Below are 21,836 nucleotides of genomic sequence, written 5' to 3'. Positions count from 1 at the left end.
TTGACATTTAATGTCATTTGCAAAAGAGGTACCGTTGTTGTGGTTGTTGTAGCAATGCTCGCCCCACCTAATAGGCGCGACCGATCACAAATTGTCATCAATATCCTCTAACGGGAGTCCAAGGAAACTTGCCGTTTCAACAGGGGTGGACCATAAGGAAAGGGGTGTTAGAGGCGTTGGTTACACATTACAATTGAAGAGATGGTTGGTGTCATGTGGAGACACATTGCAAGCGGGGCATACATTTTGTATGTCGGGGTTGATTCTGGATAGGTAAGACTTTAATCTGTTACAGTATCCAGAACGAAGTTGAGCAAGAGTGACACGCGTTTCCCTGGGGAGTATGCGTTCCTCTTCGGCGAGTTTTGGATAATTTTCGTTAAGTACTGGATTCACCGGGCAATTCCCGGCATAAAGGTCCGACGTCTGTTTATGGAGTTCACCAAGGACCTGCTTGTGTTTTTTCGCTTCATACGGCTGGGTTCTCAGGTGCCGTATTTCCTCAAAATGCTTACGGAGATGACTCCTTAAGCCCCTAGGCGGTGCTGGTTCATCAATCAGATGTCTGTTGGGATGCCGAGGTTTCTGGGTTCCAACAGGAACTGTTTGGTCAGCATCTCATTTCTCTCCCTGATGGGGAGTATTCTCGCCTCATTATGCAGATGGTGTTCTGGGGACATAAGAAGACAGCCCGTGGCGATTCTGAGAGCAGTATTTTGGCAGGCCTGTAGTTTCTTCCAGTGGGTGATTTTTAGGCTTGGCGCCATATGGGTGACGCGTAGCACGTAATCGGCTGGCTAATTGCTTTGTATGTAGTCATGAGCGTTTCTTTATCTTTTCCCCAAGTACTGCCAGCGAGGGATTTGAGGATTTTGTTACGGCTCTGAATTCTCGGAACAATTGCGGCTGCGTGCTCACCAAAATGTAGATCCTGATCAAACGTCACACCCAAGATTTTGGGGTATAGGACAGTCTGTAGCGTAGTGCCATCGACGTGGATGTTCAAAATGGTCGACTTTTGGGACGTCCATGTTGTAAATAAGGTCGCCGAAGATTTGGTCGGTGATAATGCCAGGTTTCGCGAGGCGAAAAAACTGGAGAGATCAGGGAGGTAGCCGTTTATTTTATTGCATAAAAGAGGTACCGTCTTCTAATAGGGTGATTCACCTTATATTAAGTACCTAAAAACAACTTTTGCGCCCGATTTCTAGTTGATAACTAACTTAAATTACCTAAATTTTCCCCCAATGTTAGAATGAAATGAAATGTTTCAAGTTGGGTACTAAAGTTACCTCTGAGATTTGAGGACAGTTTGTGAATATGGTTCATAAAGAAATAAATAAACATAACAATGCAAATACTGAGGTTTAAAATTTATTGCTTTTTTTGTGGATGTGTAATAAGAAAGTTATAAAACGTGGTGCACTAAAATTAGCAGTTAATGGTTTATTTAAAAAGAATAAATAAATAAACAACTGGTTCAAGTAGAGTAGTGTTAGTTTTCGAAACTTACATCATACCCAAGTTAAAAGTGTAATTTTTTATATTCTAATTTAAGTCAAAGTACATTAATTACAGTAAGTTTTAATAATTTTTTTTTATTTTCAGTTTTTTAAGTTTTCTGCCAATATTTTATTGTCCCACATTAACATTATTATCTCGTTTCTTTTTTAAAAATTTTTTTGCTGTTTTTCTTCTTAATAATTGAACAATTTTTCTATACATTTATGCGTTTGCAAATCGCCAAAGCATTTGATATATTTCGTTTTCCTATTTGTAATCAATTTTTTGTTTTTTTTTTGTTTAACTAATCTCCTTCATTATTGTCTTGCGTCATCATTTATTGTCTGCTTAGTTGCTAAAAAAATTATTTGAATATTGCATTCATTATACATAAATATTTATATAAAAAAGTATTTATCATTCTCTCAAATACATCAATATACAAAGTTCATCTGCTTTTTTTATCTCTTTCTTACAAAAATCTATATATACATAGTATAATGCATATAAAATCCAACAGACCAATTATTACGATGAAAATAGAGAAGAAAAAAATTAAATTATTTATGCATTTTGCATAGTTTTAGATTTTGTATATTTATTTAATGCTTTTCTTTTATATTTTGTCTTACAAAATACAAAAAAGGTTGCAACTTGTATGATCCAACAACTGTGACATTCCAGATTAAATCTTTTCTCCTACGCTATGCATCTACATATATTTCTCCTTTTTCTTGCTATTAATTAATGTGTGTTTGTACTAGGGGCGTACTTATTTAAAAAAAAACCAAATTTCATCCGAGGTCACGCGGATATTAATTTTTCATTTAAAAAAAAATATTGTCTATATTTTTATTATTAAAACTAAACTAGTCATATTAGTAACATTCATGTAATTTCATCAACTCACAGTGGTCGGTTTGACATGAGCAGATAATTTAATTTTCAAAGTTAAAGGAAATTTCTTATCGACAACAGAGACTTAACTTATCAATCGATTTTATGAAAATATGTACCTGTAAGCAGTTGTTAGCCGTCAATCACAAAATAAGCTTTATCAAGATAACTCCCCAAGTTTTTAAAAGCTTTTCATTTCAATGAAAAAAAAAATAAAATTTCAAAAGCTAAAGCTAGAAAATATCTTAGAAAATTAAAAAATGCGTTTTCTGGGAAAATACTCATGCATATAAAAAATTTTTGATTTTTGATGGCCTTGTTTATTTAAAAATTTTTCTCACTTTCATACGTACCATGGTTCAATTATAAGGGTTGGCTCATCTCATCAGCTGATTTTATTTATGTCATTGCATGCTCGAAGGGATTGTCAAAAGGAGATGGCAAACTCAAAATGAAACCAACACATTGGTAACATTTTACTTACATATACAAAAACTGCTAAGTTTTATGTTTCCATTCCATACCATTCGCACCAACACCAATACACAGATTTTGACAATTTGAACAGACATACTTTGTTGCTTTACAGATGATCCAATCATGTATAGTTGAACCATGATACGTACCATGTTTCTTGTCAAATCAAATTATACCCAACATGTGTACACTTTACTCATAACTTGGGAGTTATTTGAACTATCTCCTACCACGATTGGGGGTTCTATTCGACGAGGCCAACCACATATAGTATTTGACAGATTGTTGTTTAACAGAAATCACCTCATTGAGTCATCGTCAATCCCTTTTTATGGGTTAAAGTAGTTATTAACTTTCACGTTTACACGCCACGCAATTTTATGGCATAAACTAGATTTTAGTTTTCACAAATTTTTAACGAAGATAGCGTACAAACGGGAGTATCTAAACCATCGGTTTTCGCGAAGCCATCAAAATCAGCTGTTTTTTCACAATAGATTTTTTTGAGTTGAATTGAAACTAATATTCTACATGTCTGAAACTTGAAAGTGTTTATTTAAACAAAAAAACTTTAGTATGGATTATGTAGGGGAAAGTATGTAGAATATATTTGTATGTAACAAGTTTCCTTATGTTTGTTGTTGCATTGCTGTAGCTTTTAACTGTTTTTTGAGGGGACGTTTTATACGAAACAGTTTTGAAAATGTTTATGTTTCATAGAGAGAAAGCTATGTAATTTCACAAAACTAGTGATACTGTGATATTTATTAAAGTGTTTTCAATACGGCTTCGCACAATTATTTTTACATTTTTACTCTTTCTTGAAAGGTCACTTTTACAAAAGGTTACTTTGTTGCTTGTCCGCTTATTTTTTGAGAATAAGTTAATTTTGGCAATCTATTTTTATGAAAGTTCCTTTTGAGCTAGAGACTTGAAATTTGGAACATAATTTAGTTACAGATGGCAATCGTAAGAGAAATTAATTCGGATAGGTGACGCATGGATCGAGACTAAGATAACTACTTCGAAATTGAGCAAACTTGCAAACGAATTTTAAGTAACTTTCCGATTTGCTGGATATTTGAAAACTGAACCAAAGTATAGAGCTAAATGACTATGAAACATATTGCAGTAAACATTTCGGTACGTGGCGCATGCTTGGCTATCGATTTTGAAGTAAATTTTCAATGGGCTAAACACAAACTTTGTGGAAAAAAACTTCCAGGCGGATTACGGATAGATAGATTTTGAAAAATTGCTTAATTTTGTTGGAATTTTAGAAACAAATTTTCAAGAACTTCCAGTTTAGCCAAAGGCTTGGGGCCTGGAACAAAGTTCAGAAAGAGTAACCGATTCATATTCTTTTAATTTAAACTTTCTGTGTCATTAGTTCTGTATACTTTATTTTCGAACATTCTGTTATGTCACTAACGTGTCTAAAAGTAGACTTCAAATGTCAAAAATCTCGAAAATCAGAACTAATTTCAAAATTCTGACACCGAATTCAGGCTCAGTGTACTGAAGGCCTTAAGAAAAGTATAGGTTCCTTTCTTGGTCTAAAATGTATGGGCCTGGGTAATTTATTTTATTATGAACCGTATCCTAAACTACGCTAAGCCTGTTTATTTTCAAATGTTCAAAGCTGACAGTAAGGTCAAGGTAAATAGCTTTCTTGCCATTTTTGACAAATCGTGTAAATTAGTAACACTGGTAAAATGGACTAATCTTCGCAATTAGTATTGAAATTTGGTTAATTATTTATAATCCTTCGCATATTAAAACTCATTTCGCTTTTATCAAACGCTATCTTACCGGACAAGTTATTTAATTCAAAAAAAAAAAAAAAAAAATCCAAATGACGTGTCCTACTTTTTGAAATTACCACTACTAATAAGTACACCCCTAGTATGTAAGTACAGTACTATCTGAATAAGTATGTACAATTACTATAACGCTTACATTCTTTGTACATTCAACAGTCATGCACACAAATTCAACCGTTATTTATCTTATTTTTTTTAGTTTTTACTTTCATATTAATCTTAAAATTAATGTCAAGATATGTTTTTAGATGATATTAGCCTGGTTGTTTGGTTTGCAAAAATTTTCAGTTTGTTTGAAAAAGTTCTATATCCAAATGAGCTAAACGAAAGTGCGCAAATTGGGTAACTCCATAGTAAACATGATCTTTCTATTATATAATTATGCATGTTTACGTCAATGGTTCGGAGGTATAGTTTGATAATGTATTGAATATAGAGTACAGCAGATAACTATTTTAACAGGAAATTCTAAATTCAAATCACACAAAGCAGATATATGTACATATGTAACTATATGTAGATAGATATGCTCGATTCGGAATATTTTTTCTCAAAATTAAGAAGGATATGTGTATCTTTAAAAACACCAGATATGCATTTTTTAGGGATATGCCTTTTTTCTCGAGAGATATGTAGTTGTTTATGTAAATTAGGGTGATATGAAATTAATATTAAAATTTTGCGCACTAACTTTAGCCTATTTGTCATACTACTTTTGGTATTTAACAAATAAACTTGTTTTCATTTATAATTATGAACTATCAAGCAATTATTGACAAACTGAAAATATTTGGCGTCACAAACAGGCTAAAAAGAGTTGAAATTGTGTACACGATTGTAGTAGCGATAGTTAACTGTAACGCAGCTGATGAATCCTTGACATTGATGACGTTTATTTTCCAACCAAGATTTTGATGCGTGAAGCACTGAAAGGAAAGGTAAAATAAAATATGAATAAAAGAAAGTCTTAGTTGGATGGAAGCGGACATCGGATATCCAGCTGTATATGTATTTTCAATACCCAGCGGGTTTGTGGGGCTGAGAATAAACGTGAAAACCCCTACCTATGAAAAACCTAGGTTACCCTGCAAAAATCGTTGGATCATGTGGTCCACTAGAGTACTTACCATTATACTCCACTGTAATGCAGCGATGGACCAGCTCATGTTTCTACACGAACATGTTGTAAGCCGATCATTGCTCGTTTTTAACGATTGTAATCACTACACGATGTTTATTGGACTGTGGGTACTCCATGGATTACTCTGATGTAATGCGGAGCTGGAGTATATGGTCCGGTCCTAGGACATTGCAATGTTAATTGGACCATATTTTTTCTATGAAGTGTGGTTAATTTTGGAGTACTCGGTTGGTCCATAGCGAGTACTCCATACATGCATGCATGGAGTACTCGCGATTTTTGCAGGGTACTAGCCTCAAGATATCTTTTTCCTTAAGACAATCACGCAAATACTTTAAGAACTAAGATTTAAGTGGAATGTCCGGAATATCGCATGAGAAGGTACAACTGCCTGGCTGGCGGATGTCTTCCTGAAGGCAAAGATGGTTGAGGTACGTTATTCGTGCAATTTTTAGAAACGTCCATCAAAAGACCATCAACATCGATAAAACCTCACAAAATCTTCGGGAGGGCACCTTATCGCTACAAAGAGAAGAAAGGTCAGGCGAAGACTTATACTGCAATGAAAAGGGAAACGTGATTCGGAGAAGGTATTGGTTTTGTGGTGGAAAAGAATCTTTGCCGCAAAGAACTGGCACTCACAGCTGAAAACGAGCGACTCTGCGCATAAACTCATAAAGGCGAGGCTGTTCAGTATACAACTTATTGACCATACGCAATAATCTATGGTATCAGCATAAAAAGATACCCCAACTTACTTGGCTGACTCCTGAAAGAAGAAAATGAAAACAAACCGATCCCATCATGATCGACGGTAGGTACATATAGCACCAGTGTCCTGGATGAGCGTGTTCTACGATATCCAAATATCGACTCGGACCAATTCTTTGTGACAGAAACAGTTAAGAAAGTGTATGAACAATTTTTTGTCGAGATACATGCAGCTGATGGTTACCCCATTCGGCTCGCTCACTGAGAGTACGAACACCAAAGGTTTCCCCCGAACTGGAAAATAACTGGCAAGGTGAGCAATGTAGTGCTATCGTGATGAGAAGAGGTAATAACGACGCCTAATTAGAAGAAACAAGTAAGGAAGGCTAAGTTCGGGTGTAACCGAACATTACATACTCAGCTGAAAGATTTGGAGACAAAATAAAGGAAAATCACCATGTAAGAAAATGAACCTAGGGTAACCCTGCAATGTGTTTGTATGACATGGGTATCAAATGGAAGGTATTAAAGAGTATTTTAGAAGGGAGTGGGCCGTAGTTCTATGGGTGGACGGCTTGCGAGATATCGCCATAAAGGTGGACCAGGGGTGACTCTAGAATGCGTTTGTACAATATGGGTATCAAACGAAAAGTGTTAATGAGTATTTTAAAAGGGAGTGGGCCTTAGTTCCATAGGTGGACGCCTTTTCGAGATACCGCCATAAAGGTAAACCAGGGGTAACTCTATAATGTGTTTGTATGATATGGGTGTCAAATTCAAGGTATTAAAGCGGGTTTTAAAAGGGAGTGGTGGTAGTTGGTAAATTTTTGTTCGACTTATGGCATTAAAAGTATCCTAGACAAATTAAATGAAAAAGGGCGGGGCCACGCCCATTTTGAAATTTTCTTTTATTTTTGTATTTTATTGCACCATATCATTACTGGAGTTGAATGTTGACATAATTACTTATATACTTTAAAGATATTACATTTTTTGTTAAAATTTGACTTAAAAATTTTTTTTTAAAGTGGGCGTGTTCTTCGTCCGATTTTGCTAATTTTTATTTAGCACACATACAGTAATAGGAGTAACGTTCCTGATTTTATCATGATATCTTCAACGACTGCCAAATTACATCTTGCAAAACTTGTAAATTACCTCCTATTAAAAGTGAGCGGTGCCACGCCCATTGTCAAAAATTTTGCTAATTTTCTGTTCTGCGTCATAAGGTCAACCTACCTACCAAGTTTCATCGCGTTATCCGTCTTTGGTAATGAATTATCGGACTTTTTCGGTTTTTCGAAATTTTAGATATCGAAAAAGTGGGCGTGGTTATAGTCCGATTTCATTCATTTTAAATAGCGATCTGAGATGAGTGCCCAGGAACTTACATACCAATTTCATTGAGATACCTCAAAATTTATTCAAGTTATCGTGTTTACGGACGGAAGGACGGACGGACATGGCTAAATGAATTTCTTTTTTTCTCCCAGATCATTTTGATATACAGAAGTCTATATCTATCTCGATTAGTTTATTCCGTTACGGATTACCGTTATGTGAACAAAGTTAATATACTCTGTGAGCTCTGCTCAGCTGAGTATAAAAAATAAAAGGCAGAATGACGATGAGTTTCGGTAGGATGGCGATCCGTTACCCAACGTACAGAGTTTACTTAAGTTGTGTAGAAAGAACTCCTCCTCGTTACCAGAAAGGGAGGAAGATGAAACCCCCTATAACCTTATCCCTATCGACGCAATAAACGCTTCCGAACAGTTTGTAACAAGCATGCAAGCAAAATATGGTGCGAAGAGCGTATACCTCCACCAATTCAGATGATCTCTACCTAGTCCACAAGAAAGGCGCTCCCACAAACTGCGATAATACCTCTTTAATATCTTATATTTATAATGCTCTATTGTTTGGCTTATTTTGCGAAATACTGAAGATACGCTATCGACCAGATCTTCATGATGCGCCATGTACTGAAAAAAACTTAGGATAAGAGAATCGACACGTACAATCTTGGCCAAATAACGTTACCAACTCCGTAAGAATTGGAAAGAACCTCTCTGCCTTCACTGGATTGGGTGAAGAAGCAAACAAAAAGTGGCTCATGCGGTGATGGGAGATGAACTTTCATCAAAGGAAGAATCGGCGATTTCGCACCTCGGCTGCCACATCACTATTGACGAATATAATTTCGATATTATTAAGTTTTACATCTATTAGCTATCTTCAGAAATCAAATGCAGCAGGCAACTGAAATTCCTGTTTCTTTATAAATGTCCAGGTGGGCTGGCTCTTAGAGGATTTGAAAGAAGAATTCTTCCAAAGATTTTTTGTCCGTCCGTGATACTTACGGTGTGCTTCGACGGAGGTTCATTGATGAGCTGTATCAGTTTTACGCAGGCATAAAGCAACAAAAAAAGTCCTAAGGCTAAGCTGGTTAATCCCTCAATATGGAGGCCTCCACTGAGTTGGAAGGGATGGGTGGAGGAGTACTTCATCGATTTTAGTGCTCCTGATCGTTATGAAATGATGAAACTCATATAGAACATTAAGGGTCAAAAGATTATTTTCCTCTTTTCGAAACTTTTGCAAACCTGTTCTGGCCATTTTCAATATTTAACTATGGTGGGTTCAAACAAACACATATACCAATTAAGAGTATCTCAATTTCTGCTCAAGTTATCATGGTAAGGGAAAACAGCCGAACGGGCATGACTCAGTTGAAACTTTTTCAGCTCAAATAAATTTTAATGCAAGGGTCGATATTTATCCTTCTGAACTTGAAGCACCCATTCTTCCTTACCTGATAATATAATAAATCAGGAGCATCTAGCGGCACTGTCCAGTTTAGATAACCCGGTTCACCCTCATCACACTTCAGCGTTACTGTTTTCATATATTCCTCAAAAGTTTCGATCTCAGCTGAACGATCAACTGTGCGATGTACCCATTCGCAGTAACGACCAACTACATCAAAAAAGAGATTAACTTGAATTTAAAAATAAGTTCCCTTGCTTTTATTTTCTCATTTAAAGTATATTTACCTGCAGTTGGTATTGGATTACCATCTCCATCAAAATCAACGCCGGCATAAGTCTTTTGTTTGCTTAATTCAAGCCCAATTTTTTGTCCAATGCCACCCTCAGGAGAGTCTGTTATATAAAATGGATGGTACCTGCAAAAAAAAAAAAAAAAATTGATTTGCATAATTTCCTAAGACTTGTAACCCATTCCATGCCCTGCCACACTTACCTGGCGGGTTGTGCGGGATTATCACCGCCTTCCACATAAAACTCATAAGTTTTACCACGCTGTACTGTTATTTCTGGTATCAACAAATCGTTTAAGTACCAAGCAATACCCCAAGACGGCATCCCAGTAATTGCTGTGTAACCGCGCGCACCACCTGTGGGACCAATGCGCGCTGTAAATACTGTCGCATTATCGATTTTGCGGGTTGGCCAAGGTGTCGGACCACTTTGGTCTTTAATGCTATACAGCGAGTTCTTACAAGAGTGGTCGTTCTAAGTGGAAAATAAAGCAACATGAATAAACATACATGAATTTGATAACGTTAAATTTAAGTTTAGGTCTTTGGCTTACCCTTGCGGAGAAATTAATGCGGACATCGTCGATGGTGTGATCGGTGCCCGTATGCGAATGCGCATTTGCCTCCTTGCGACTATTTAGCGGACCAATTGCTGCTATTACAGAAACTTCACGATCGATCGGTATGGCAAAATCATAAACTGGTTCATTCGTTTGTATTAATCGTCTGTAACGTATGCTGGTTACACCATTTTTGCGATCACCGCTCACTGGAAGGAAAAACGAAACAAGAGGGTTAGTACTGAGTCAAGTCAATTTGAATTAGTGTAAAAATGTAGGTCTTGGGTGTCAGCGAACGTAATATACTCAGTTCTGCAATCCCGCGAAGCATTGGAAGTGGCGGAATATTTCGCTGACTAGATAATGTTATGCAAATTGATGCAGAGGCTTCGAGACAGCAAGTATATCTATCGATACAGATGGAGAGGAGACCTCCAATGAGATAGAATAGCTAGGTGAAGGAAAATTTAATCTCCCTTGGTGCTTTTAGTTGGCATCAGCTATTGCGAAGCAGACCAATTTCGAGCATTAGAATATACCCTTCGTAGGTATGCCTGTCGTAAGAGGCGACTAAAATTCCAAACAGATTCAAGGGGTAGTGTGGCGCAACCCTTTCAGGTTGCCAGCGCAATATATAGCTTCTCCAACCCAATTGTCAACCTTACCTATCCGTGGCGAATCCTGTTTCATTAAACAACCGAGGCGTGTTTGTTGTACCGATGAGGACACTTCCCGAAGGTTTTGGGGAGTGTTATTGATGTCGATGATGCTTTGCCAAGCACCATAAAGGTACTAGCCCGACCATCTCGGGAACAATTTAATATGACCACATTGAATCAACCCCTTGAATCCCATGTATGTTGTACCTGGGTGATTGCTTCGTTGTAAGTAAGCCATTTATAACAGTTTGAATGTTTCGTCGGAGGAAGCGTTTGTTTGTTCGTCTTATATTTCACCGTCGAATTGTTTTTTCTTGAATATTTCAATAGTTTCAAGCACGCTCAAGTATCGGTCATCGTAGAATGCTGGTTTTCACCTATCATATTTGAACTTTGGTCGCATTAAGACAGCCTACAGAAGAAAAACGGAAATACCAGTTGCTTATAAAGAAAAAGTCCGTTGGTTGCCTAGTTGGCTTAGGATTCATAGTTTAGTTCAAATAAACGACGTGCTGATAAACAATCCGAAGCGCCGACATCAAAAATAACTGAGGATCGAATGGTAAACCTATGCCAAAGAACCGAAAAGCTGGTGAACCATGAGTTGAATAACAGGTGAATGGAAGAATCGCTGTCTAAATTGATTGCAAAAAGTGTCCTCAGATCGATGAATCGATGTATTAATACCGGGTGGGTCGCTGAATCGGTTTCGAGATGTCAATAACCAACGGGTTATCGAGCAGTCGGTTGGAGGATCGATATCGATACCGGTGCGTCATCCGAAGTCACCAGCCGGAGTGGATATTGGAAATAGAAATCATTTGTAATGTAAGGGACAAGATATGTTTCTTGTGGATTTTGCAAAGCACAATTGAATTCCAATAATAAGGATGCGCTCGTCCAACCATATTTTGCATAGGAGCTGGTGCGTGCTCTTTACCAGCTCTTCGCCTCTGTATTTAAACAGCTCGGCGAGCAGCCCGTCATTTACCCACGATTTGTTATTCATGGAGGCCTCCGTTTTGTGGTGGTAGCATGCTCCGCCAACCACACCGAAGATCCTGGGTTCTATTCCCAGGTAAAGCAATATTAAAAATTTAGAAACCAGTGTTTTTAATTAGAAAAAAAAATGTTTCTCAGTAAAAACTCATCTGCTTTGCATAACTCGCTCGGAGTCGGCCGATTTGTAGGAAAAATCAAAAAGTATAACGACGCGAATTGGAAGGGCAGCTCCGCTTAAATTCTCCTCGGAGGTATATCGCGCCTTGTATTTCTCATCGAGAATTTCACAAAATTCGTCACAGTGTCAATTCGGAATTGTGTCAGGATAATTTCGGGATTATCTCCGGATCATGTTGGGCTTGTTTACGGAATGAGTTTGGACAATATTAACATAATTTCGGATTGTTCTCAGGTATATAGCGGGACTACCACTGGATGATAACGGTCTTGTTTCCGGCACATTTCGAGGCTATATCGTTATTATTTCATTATTTTTAGATTTGATACTGTTTCGGTATTATTTGGGAGTTGGTGAAATCAAACATAATCTGGGTGTCAAAGGTCAAATGCGCCAAATTTTCCAGAGATATCCCATCATTTGCTCAAGTTATCATGCGTACCGACAGAAGAACTATACATTTGTCTATGCTGAGCATTTCGAAATATGGATTCATACATCTATTTGGATTCGTTTAGCCGCCAAAATCTTAAACAAGTTATTATACCCTGCCTGCAAGCGCAACTGAGTATATGAAGAACAAAATTACCAAAAAAATTTAACATAATAACATACAAACAACAACATCATTACGTCCACCGATACGTTCATCCGGACATGTGCCATGTTGGCCATCACATTGTGCCACATCGGAGATGTAATAATCTTCAGCGCGAAAAACGCGTGCAGTGGTATCATAGAAGGCAACAACAACATCAGATTGTGACATTTGTGCTCGTCCATTGGCGCCCGATAAACCAAATGCCATATATTGATCCTCGGTGATGCGTCCAAATAATTCAATTTGTATATATTCGCCTTGTAGCTCCCATTTGACTTGCAATTTATTCGGTATAATTTCACGGCAATTAGCATAAACAGGACGTGGCGTTGTGGTGGTCTGAAAAATATATATTTATAAACAAAATATTTAATTAATATTGAATTATTTATATTCAACTTTAAAAATATGCATGAAGTAATTAATAAAGGCTTTTATGAGTCAACTACAAACGCTTTGGTAATCTAAACTAATACTTACAGGTGTGTACCACCATGGAGGCTAATGCGTACGAGAGATAAGAATATATATAATGTTTAATGAGTTTTATGTTTTTTTTGTTGTTGTTGCATGATGATTATAAGAATGCGTTAATTAATATACAAAAAAATAAAATGATTTAATGAAATAAATCATTAAAAGTACATTAACTAAATGAATGAGTTAACTACCAATGACGCTTTCGTGAGCATTCATTTTTTACATATTTACATACATACATATAAATAGTATATGATGCAACTCGTATTTATATATATACACACAATATATGGAAATGATGGGAAAACAGTAACTAAAATCATTAAGAGATCAATCAAATAGACAATTTACCGTTATTTTAGTTTGTCCCAAGGCCGGTGGCACATCCAAATCTTTAGGTATGAAAACATGACCAAAATTATGCCGATATTCTACACACCAAACCGACAACCAATCAATGTCGTAAACGGTCACTGAACCGGGTAATTGAATTTCGATATCTTCGCCTTGATAGCCACGCAGGGGTTCTAGTGAACCAACCTCATTTGGTACCTAAGTAATAATTTATGAATACAAAAAAATAAAAAATTTCTATTTATACTAAAATTTATTATCAACTCACTTTTACGCCCATAATATTGGGCTCACTTCCATTGCCAACCCAAAAATATGCATCTGGGCCGGCGCCATCATAATGTAGGTTGGGTATGTAAAATGTTTTGGCGTCCAAAACGCTAATATTGCTAGAACGTAGGCCATGCGCTAAACGTTTGAACTCCGGTAAAACACGTGGCTTGGGTACATCGAGATTTGGTGGAATAAAAACTTCACCGAAATCGACCTGTCCAAAAGATAACATCAAAAAAATTTAGTACTTCAGAATGCTTCAGAAAAAAGAATTTTGTTTTAGGAAGACGCGCATTCATTAGAGCGGTGTTCGACAATGTGCTACACGAACCAGCGAGTGACTTATTAGTTTAGTTTTAACTCTTTGTAAAAAAAATATGATGGTATTAAGGTTCTTCTGGTTATTCTGCCTCTGGTAGGTAGTCAAGGTTCTTCTGAAACAGTAGCTGTTCTTGACCCTAAAAAGGGTCCTACCTGACGGACAGTCACACCGACGAGGTACCCCCGCTTTTACCAAATATAACATATCTACGTAGGACAACTCGATAAAACCTGTATTTCGCTGAGTGCCTTTTACGATCGCCTTCATTAAATGAGAAAAGCTGGTAAAATCAATCGAGTTATATTTCTGGAAATTTCATCGCAAATAGCTGTTGAATCAACTTCGCAAAAATTGTTGATTTCGAATTCAGTGTTTCAACAGTCTAATCAACATAAAAAATAGCATAAAATGTAAGCCACAAATGTAAGAGGGCTCAAAATTTTTTTCTAATAAAGAAATTTCTTTCTTAGGATTTTGATGTAGGTTTTTCCATGCCTTCAACCCAAGATATTGGGTGTGGTGGGCGTAGCCGCCTAGTTCTGCTCTGTTTTTAAAGTCATCCTACGAATACCACAATGGCTGTTGATGTGATAGAGATTTCTGTGACAGATAGTCATCAGAACAAAGTAGTAAGCGTAAGTTTCTCCTTAAAATTAGCTCATGTATTTGCATAATATTGACAGTTGTGCGCTGTTCAAATGACCAATGAAATTGGTTAGATTGATTGAGGATCTGTTAAACAAACCCAAATTGTTGATTTTAGTAGCTTTATACGAAGAAAAGCCACTCAATGTCCAGGAAAATTTCTTCCCCAGGCAGCATTTAGAGGGTGAACTTGTATAGGTATGTTAGCTCCTTTGACATATTTTACCAAGCGATCCTTATTACCTCGTGACCTCAGCGGAGTCGCAAGGTTTCCTTCAGGATTGAGCGCGTGCCTGATTTTTTTTTTTATATTTCTCAAGGTAGTTCCATACTCCCCGTAGGTATAGGGCAGTGTAATTTGCCATATATATATTCGTTACGCTCCTTCTAGTACTAACCTGAATACCGTGGTAAACGATTTTTTTGACACCTCAAATCTAAGCCCCTAAGCCGATTGGAATTTGCTGAATCGCAAACTATCCTGTAGAACGTGCCAGTTTTGAGCTTCAATATGGCTTATCTCTCTCAGCCTGTACTAAAAATCACGATGATGTGATCTGACAGGTGGATTACTTCCAACACTTCTCATTTCTTTAGTAGAAGATCCGGGTAGTAGGAAAAAGGCATCCGCTTATCTCCATTTCCCAGTAAAGTTTCATCAAATTATAAAATAAAAAAAATAAAAAAAAATTATACACAGCACAATTTAGGGATAAGCATCTCAGAAGCCAAAAATTAAGTGTGCTTCTTTTGTGAACGCTACTGTAATGATTTCTCTTAAACTATGCTGTTGCGCTATCGTAATTTGTAATTCTTTACATGTAAGCTTTATTTATTTTTTTTTTTGTTCATGATTTATTAAAGTTGAGTAAAGGCGGAGAAAACAATTCAAAGTAAAATAAATGCAGCGAAGTTGACAGAAGTTATAAATATGCAGATTTCTCACGAAAATAATTTCACAGTTTGCATACCCAATTGACATACATAAGTACATATGTACATATCGAAAAGAAATAATTCCCGAAAATTTTCATTCGCTCTATGGGAATAGTGTACATACCTACTTACTTTTTAAAGGACAGGTATTTAATATAAATATACACAGGCAAGACATGTATATATGTAAGTGCTATATACTTACACTAGGGTGGTCCCTCTAAATATATAAACACATTTTTTATCCTCACATCTATGTCTGTACAAACTAAATTCATAATGGCGAAATGACACCAACCGAGGTACGGCATCGAAAAAAAGTTCTGCACAAATTAAAGGAAACACCATTTTGTAATCTGAATCAAACTGCGGAACACGGCCGTAGCCAGAGGCACGCTTGGGTGAGCTGAGCTCACCCAAAAATTTGTCGAGCTCACCCTAAAATTTTATTGAAATATTTCTAAATTTCCGACTAGAATCGATTTGAAAAAAATATTATTATAGTAATTACAGGTTATTTCAACATTATTCGGACAACTTATTAGGTATTTTTGTAAAACAACTGCAAACGATCCATACCCATCATACAAACGTATTTATAGGCAACACTGTCATGTATGAAAACAATCAGCTGACACGTACTACGTGGTGAATTGAACACACCCTGTGTTGTTTTTGTTGTTTTTGCGCGTTCCAAAAAATCAGCTGTTACTTGCGCTACTAGTAAGGATATACAATGTCGTACGCTATACAATGTATATGTGCAATGTATACTAGATATTGTGAACTACGGTATTTTAATCACAAAAAAGGACAGAAATAATACAATAAACGTTACAAATATGAGTAAACGTAATACAAATCAATTGAATCAGCTAACAAAGCAACCAAAATTGGATTATTGTTTTGGTAAGAATATTATTGATGGAAATTTACATACGAATGCATTTCGATTTCTTAAAATGAAAGTGGTATTGGCAATTGATTTGAAGATTGCCCATGGTCCGATGGATTTGATATTTCCAGGACCACGTGGCTCAAATTCTTCTAATGCTAACCCAGCGAATAAAAATTCAGATGTGGAACTAATAGTGCGAGCAACTGGAAATCAAAATATAGAGATCGAAACAACTCAAGTCACAGCAACAATAATATCATCGTCGTCTACGTCAACAATGGCCAACATTTCATTATCTTTGAACCGTGAGTGGCTTTCACGTAATCGATTAAGCTTAAATATCATTCGGCAGATGTGCTATCATATGTTTTTTTTATTTAAGAAATTGCAACATCATCTGGAACTAATGTCATTCCCTCCGATATTTCACCAAAGGGATCAACAAAGCTTGAGCATCGCTTAGAAGAATACAAATTTCCAAAACAATCGGATGGCAGATCATTCCAATTCAAATGGTTGAATGCATATCAATGGCTTGATATTCCAAGCAAAAAGATGCTGCATACTGTTTCTCGTCTCGTCAGTTTGCCATTACGAATTCAAGTGATGTTTTTTTGTACTTACGGATATAAACTTTGGTCGAAAGCACTCGCCAAAGGACAGGGTTTCAAAAAGCATGAGACGAGCAACACACATCTGGATGCTATACTTGCTTGGAAGCTGCATTCGCAAAGAATTGGAAAAAATCAAGAAATATCAAGCCTTCTTAATGATACTGTGCTTGAAAAGAGACGGTACTATTTTAAGGAAATTGTTTCAACTGTTTTATTTTTGGCAAAGAACGAGCTGCCTTACCGTGGTAATTGGAGCAACGACGAGAATGAAGAATTGGGACTATTCAACAGTTTCTTCCAACACATGCTCGAAAAAGATGATCACTTGCGAAAGTGTCAGGAATCTATGCCCAAAAATGCCATCTATACATCGCCTCAGATACAAAATGAAATTATCAACATTATTGCAAATTGTCTTCGTGAATTAATTGTCATTGAGCTAAATGAATCTTCATATTTAACACTAATGGCAGATGGTTCAACAGATAGAAATGGGAACGAGATATTTTCGATTGCATTTAGATGCATTGTTGATGGAAAACCAACCGAAACACTACTTTCTTTCGACAAAGCTGATGATATCACAGCCAAAGGATTCTGCCAACTGATCATCGACCGCTTGCAAGAGCTTGCAGTGGATTGTAAAAAAGATTTTGAGCCAGTGTTTTGATGGAGCGGTTTGCAGGCTTTGATGCAGATATATTTTGATCGCAAAATACCATATGTACATTGAATTAATCATCGCCTTCATCTTGTCGTTGCGGAAATCGTGAAAAATAATTCTGAATCCCGACTTTTCTTTGATCAAGTCAAACAACTTCACAATTTTTTCAGTCGCTTCAAAGTTCAAAAATTGTATGAAGGAGCAAAAATTCCTCTGCTTATTGAGCAACGTTGGTCAGGACATTATAAAGCAATACTTGCAATCAAAAATAACTTCGATAAGCTACTCAATTCGTTGATAAAAATAAAGGATGGAGCAGGGCATGATCTTAGTGCAGACGATATGCTTTTAGCTGTTGGATTGCTTGATTCCATGGTGAAGGAAAAATTAATATTTTTGCTTGAATTTCTTAGCAAATTGTTAGGAATAATGGAACCAGCAAACAAAATTTTGCAAGCACGTGATGTTGGTTACCGCGAAGCAATGCCTGTAATTAAGGCGGTGAAGGAAAAAGTAAGCGCTTTACGAACTGATGAATCTTTTTCCGAATTTCTAGGCTCAGCTAAAAAAAAACTTGATGACGTTGAATATGCGCCGGTTCCGAGACCGTTAAGAATTCGACATCGATCCTATCTACTAAGCGAGTCCGTTGTATTCTCTACTCTGGGTGAGCGTGATATTGATAAACATTCTTCATTAAAGCGCATTTATTTCGAAATAATTGACTCGATTATTTTGGAAATGAATGAATGATTCGAAAACAATAATGATATCCTGATTGCAGTCGAAGCTGCAAACAACTTTTTGGATGAAAATTTCGACTACAGCGCTTTAAAATCATTGGCTGAACTTCAAATAATATTGCCATCACGAGAAGAGTTTTCTGTTGTCAAAACTTTTCTCATTAATGAGAAAAATAAACCTGAATCGAATGACAAAAGTATTCTTCAAATATTGTTTCCCGTCAAAAGTGCATTTCCAACAACGTATTGCCTTTTTGAGGCCATCGAGAAATTTGGCGGAAGTACATCAATCAACGAATCATCATTTTCTGCGCTTTCAAGAATAGATGCGATTCGGCGTTCAACAATGACCGATCAACGGCAACGAGATCTTTCATTTCTTGCTTTTGAAAAAAAGAGATTGAATTCATTAAAAATGGATGATATTTTGATAATTTTTATAGCCTTATGCGTTTACGTTATGTTAATAATAATGAGCTTAAAGGCCGTGGATGATATTTTGCGTAAAATTGCCGACAAAAATAGGAAAATACAACTTTATTAACGTTTAATATGCATTTTTGAAATAAGTTGATATGTATTCATTCGATTTACGACTTCATCAATAAAAAAGGTGCCTTCTAATATCAACTATTACGATTTTTACTAGAAAAAATTTCAGCTCACTCGAAATTGGTCGAGCTCACCCAAATGTTCACTGCTGGCTACGGCCGTGCTGCGGAATTAAATGTTTGAATCTTAAATAGGTGCAAACCGAAGAAGGAGAATATTAACTGATCGTATGAAAAGTCCCAACACAAAAACAAAACCCGTACATTATGTGGTTCCCATTATAAGAAATGCTCATTTTAGGGGAACTTAAACCTGCGATGTGACCGCCGTTGTGTAGTGGTAGCGTGTACCGCCTACCACCCACATCAAAATTTTAGAAACAAGTTTTTTCAATTAGAAGCAAATTTTTCTAAGCGAAGTCGTCTCTTGGCAGTGTTTGGCAAACACTCCGGTTGTATTCCTGCCATGAAAAGCTTCTCAGTGAAAACTCATCTGTCTTGCAGATGCCGTTCATGCCGCCAATTTGTAGGAAAAATTGAAATGGAGAACGACGCAAATTGGAAGAGGTTTATAATCTCTTCGGAGGTTATCGCACCTTACATTTATTTTTATAAACCTGTGAGGAATAAAGATGGCTCCAAAATGTTTTCATCCCTCAAGACATATCCATATATGTATCGCAGAAGTTCAGAGCAAGAACGAGAAGCTCATATCCTCCACCGAGAGTAATATAAATTCGATTGACAAAATTTTAGTACAGTGTTATAAATAATTACCATAAAGTAAACGTCCCCGGAGAAGATATTTATGAATTATCGGTGGGGTATTGTCAGGCAGTTACTCAAAGATTGATCCAAAAACCCTTTATCTAATAAGAAATTTTGGCAATCAAGGATAACCTTATTTAGTCCCTAATGGCTCAATAAATCGGCATGTATCTATCCGGGGATACCCATAAATGCACCTTCTAACAGGATTCAGCTAGAAGATGTTTCTCCGTTTTTCTCTTATGATTTCGACAACAACGGGACAAATATTTTTCTAAAAACGGGCAAAACTCCAAATTGGCCAGAGCTACACCCCTTGGAGTTAAATTGATCAGTGGTGAAGTAAAACCTCAAGGCAACAATAGGCGTGCGGACATTTCAAAACAGTTCATAGAAAAACTTGAAAGTGTACCGAAAAAAGTCAATCAACGACTGTTGTAAGTGGTAGAGTGACATAATGAAGGACATTTAATCGGGACAAAAATTTATATGTGATATTTTTGACCTTCGTTTTACCGTTTAAAGAGTTAAAACTGAAAAATTCCTTTGTTCAATTTATGAGAACCACCCTTAGGATAGGATAGGTTAGGTGGTAGCTGCCCTGATAAGGATAGCTCACTTGGACAACACGAAGGTCCGTTGTGATACCACATACACCAAAAATAACGGTGACCTAGATCCAGCTACTTAGAGAATCGTTGGGTAGCAACGATAAAGCTCCGAATGATACCGATCTCAACTTTGGATATATCCTCGGGAGATCCAAGTGAGTCGCGACCGAAGTACTTTCGCCTAATTCTGGCAAAAGCTGGACAATCAAGCATAAAGTGATTTGGTGATTCCACCTCATCATCCTCCATACAGCTGCAGCAGGATGGAGTTTCCAGTATATTGAGACGTACCGCATGGATACCCATGGGACAGTGCCCTGTCAAAACCCCAATGACCATTGATAGGTGAGCCTTAGTGAACCCAATTATTTCAGCAGACCTCCTGCCATCCACTTTCGGCCAGAAAGATCTTGCTACCCTGCAAGACGTGGTATCCGCCCAACGTTTGCTGAGCTGATTCGAGGCCCAGCTATGGAGGAGCAATCCACAGGTGGCCAGCGGGATCCCGAAGTCCCTACAGCCATCTTCATCCGGTTCAGTTGTACCGATGCGGGCTAAGAGATCCGCTTGACAGTTACCCGGGATATCACTATGGCCCGGGACCCAGATAATCTTAATTGTAAAATAATTCGATGCAATCGCAAGCGAGGTCAGGCACTCCCAGACCACCCTCGATCGCACTGTAGTTGAGCTCAAGGCCTTGATAGCCGATTGGCTATCAGAGTAGATGTTAAATTCCCTAACCGTGGTAGCACTGGATAGCATTCCATCCACCGCATCCTTAATCGCAGCAATTTCCGCTTGGAATACACTGCAGTGATCAGCCAACTTAAACTTGCGGCTTAAATTTAGCTCTTGACAAAAGACCCCCCCACCAACCTTTCCATCCAGCTTTGACCCATCCGTGAACAAGTTAACCGGTCCCATGCCCCAGATAATTCCTCTTCCCCAATCCTCTCTCTCTGGAATAACTGGGGTGAAGGTTGTATAGGGAGCTGTTATCGGCATACAGTAGTCCGTTCTGTCCGGGATGAAGTCGAAACTGGTAAGAAGGCTAGACTGTCCGCGGTCAGAAAGTCTATATCCCATATCACGAAGCCTGACCAACGACCTTGCCGCGGCCGCCTTTCCCGCAATATCTACTGGGTATATGTTCAGCATGACGTTCAGTGCCAAGGTAGGCGTTGTTCTGAGAGCGCCACTGATACCGATCAGCGCCGTCCGTTGCACTGACACTAACATTTTGGAGGTGCTCGCCGTGTCCAGTGCTTTCCACCAGACCAGCACCCCATATAGCAGAATCGGTTTGACCACCATCTCATAAAGCCAGTGTACTATTCTTGGCGAGAGTCCCCATCTCTTTC

At 37.4% G+C, this 21,836-nt stretch overlaps 1 protein-coding gene across 1 annotated transcript in view; it reads right to left on the bottom strand.

Annotated features, from left to right (window-relative positions):
* Nucleotides 1-2,283: 2,283 nt before the first annotated feature.
* The window catches only part of LOC137238422 (protein Skeletor, isoforms B/C), a 204,900-nt gene continuing 185,347 nt past the window's right edge, over nt 2,284-21,836 (bottom strand). The window contains exons 5-12 of the mRNA XM_067763365.1: nt 13,716-13,934; nt 13,445-13,645; nt 12,628-12,952; nt 10,168-10,382; nt 9,817-10,088; nt 9,609-9,739; nt 9,368-9,531; nt 2,284-5,626 (exon numbers count right to left, since the gene is read on the bottom strand). Coding sequence (XP_067619466.1) covers nt 5,462-5,626; nt 9,368-9,531; nt 9,609-9,739; nt 9,817-10,088; nt 10,168-10,382; nt 12,628-12,952; nt 13,445-13,645; nt 13,716-13,934 — 1,692 coding nt within the window. The 3' untranslated portion in view covers nt 2,284-5,461. The remainder of the gene's footprint in view (nt 5,627-9,367; nt 9,532-9,608; nt 9,740-9,816; nt 10,089-10,167; nt 10,383-12,627; nt 12,953-13,444; nt 13,646-13,715; nt 13,935-21,836) is intronic.

This window comes from Eurosta solidaginis, chromosome 1 (assembly GCF_040869045.1).
Source record: "Eurosta solidaginis isolate ZX-2024a chromosome 1, ASM4086904v1, whole genome shotgun sequence".
Taxonomy (NCBI): Eukaryota; Metazoa; Arthropoda; class Insecta; order Diptera; family Tephritidae; genus Eurosta; species Eurosta solidaginis.
Note: the sequence above shows the minus strand (reverse complement) of the source record. Positions and strands in the feature narration are given on the sequence as shown.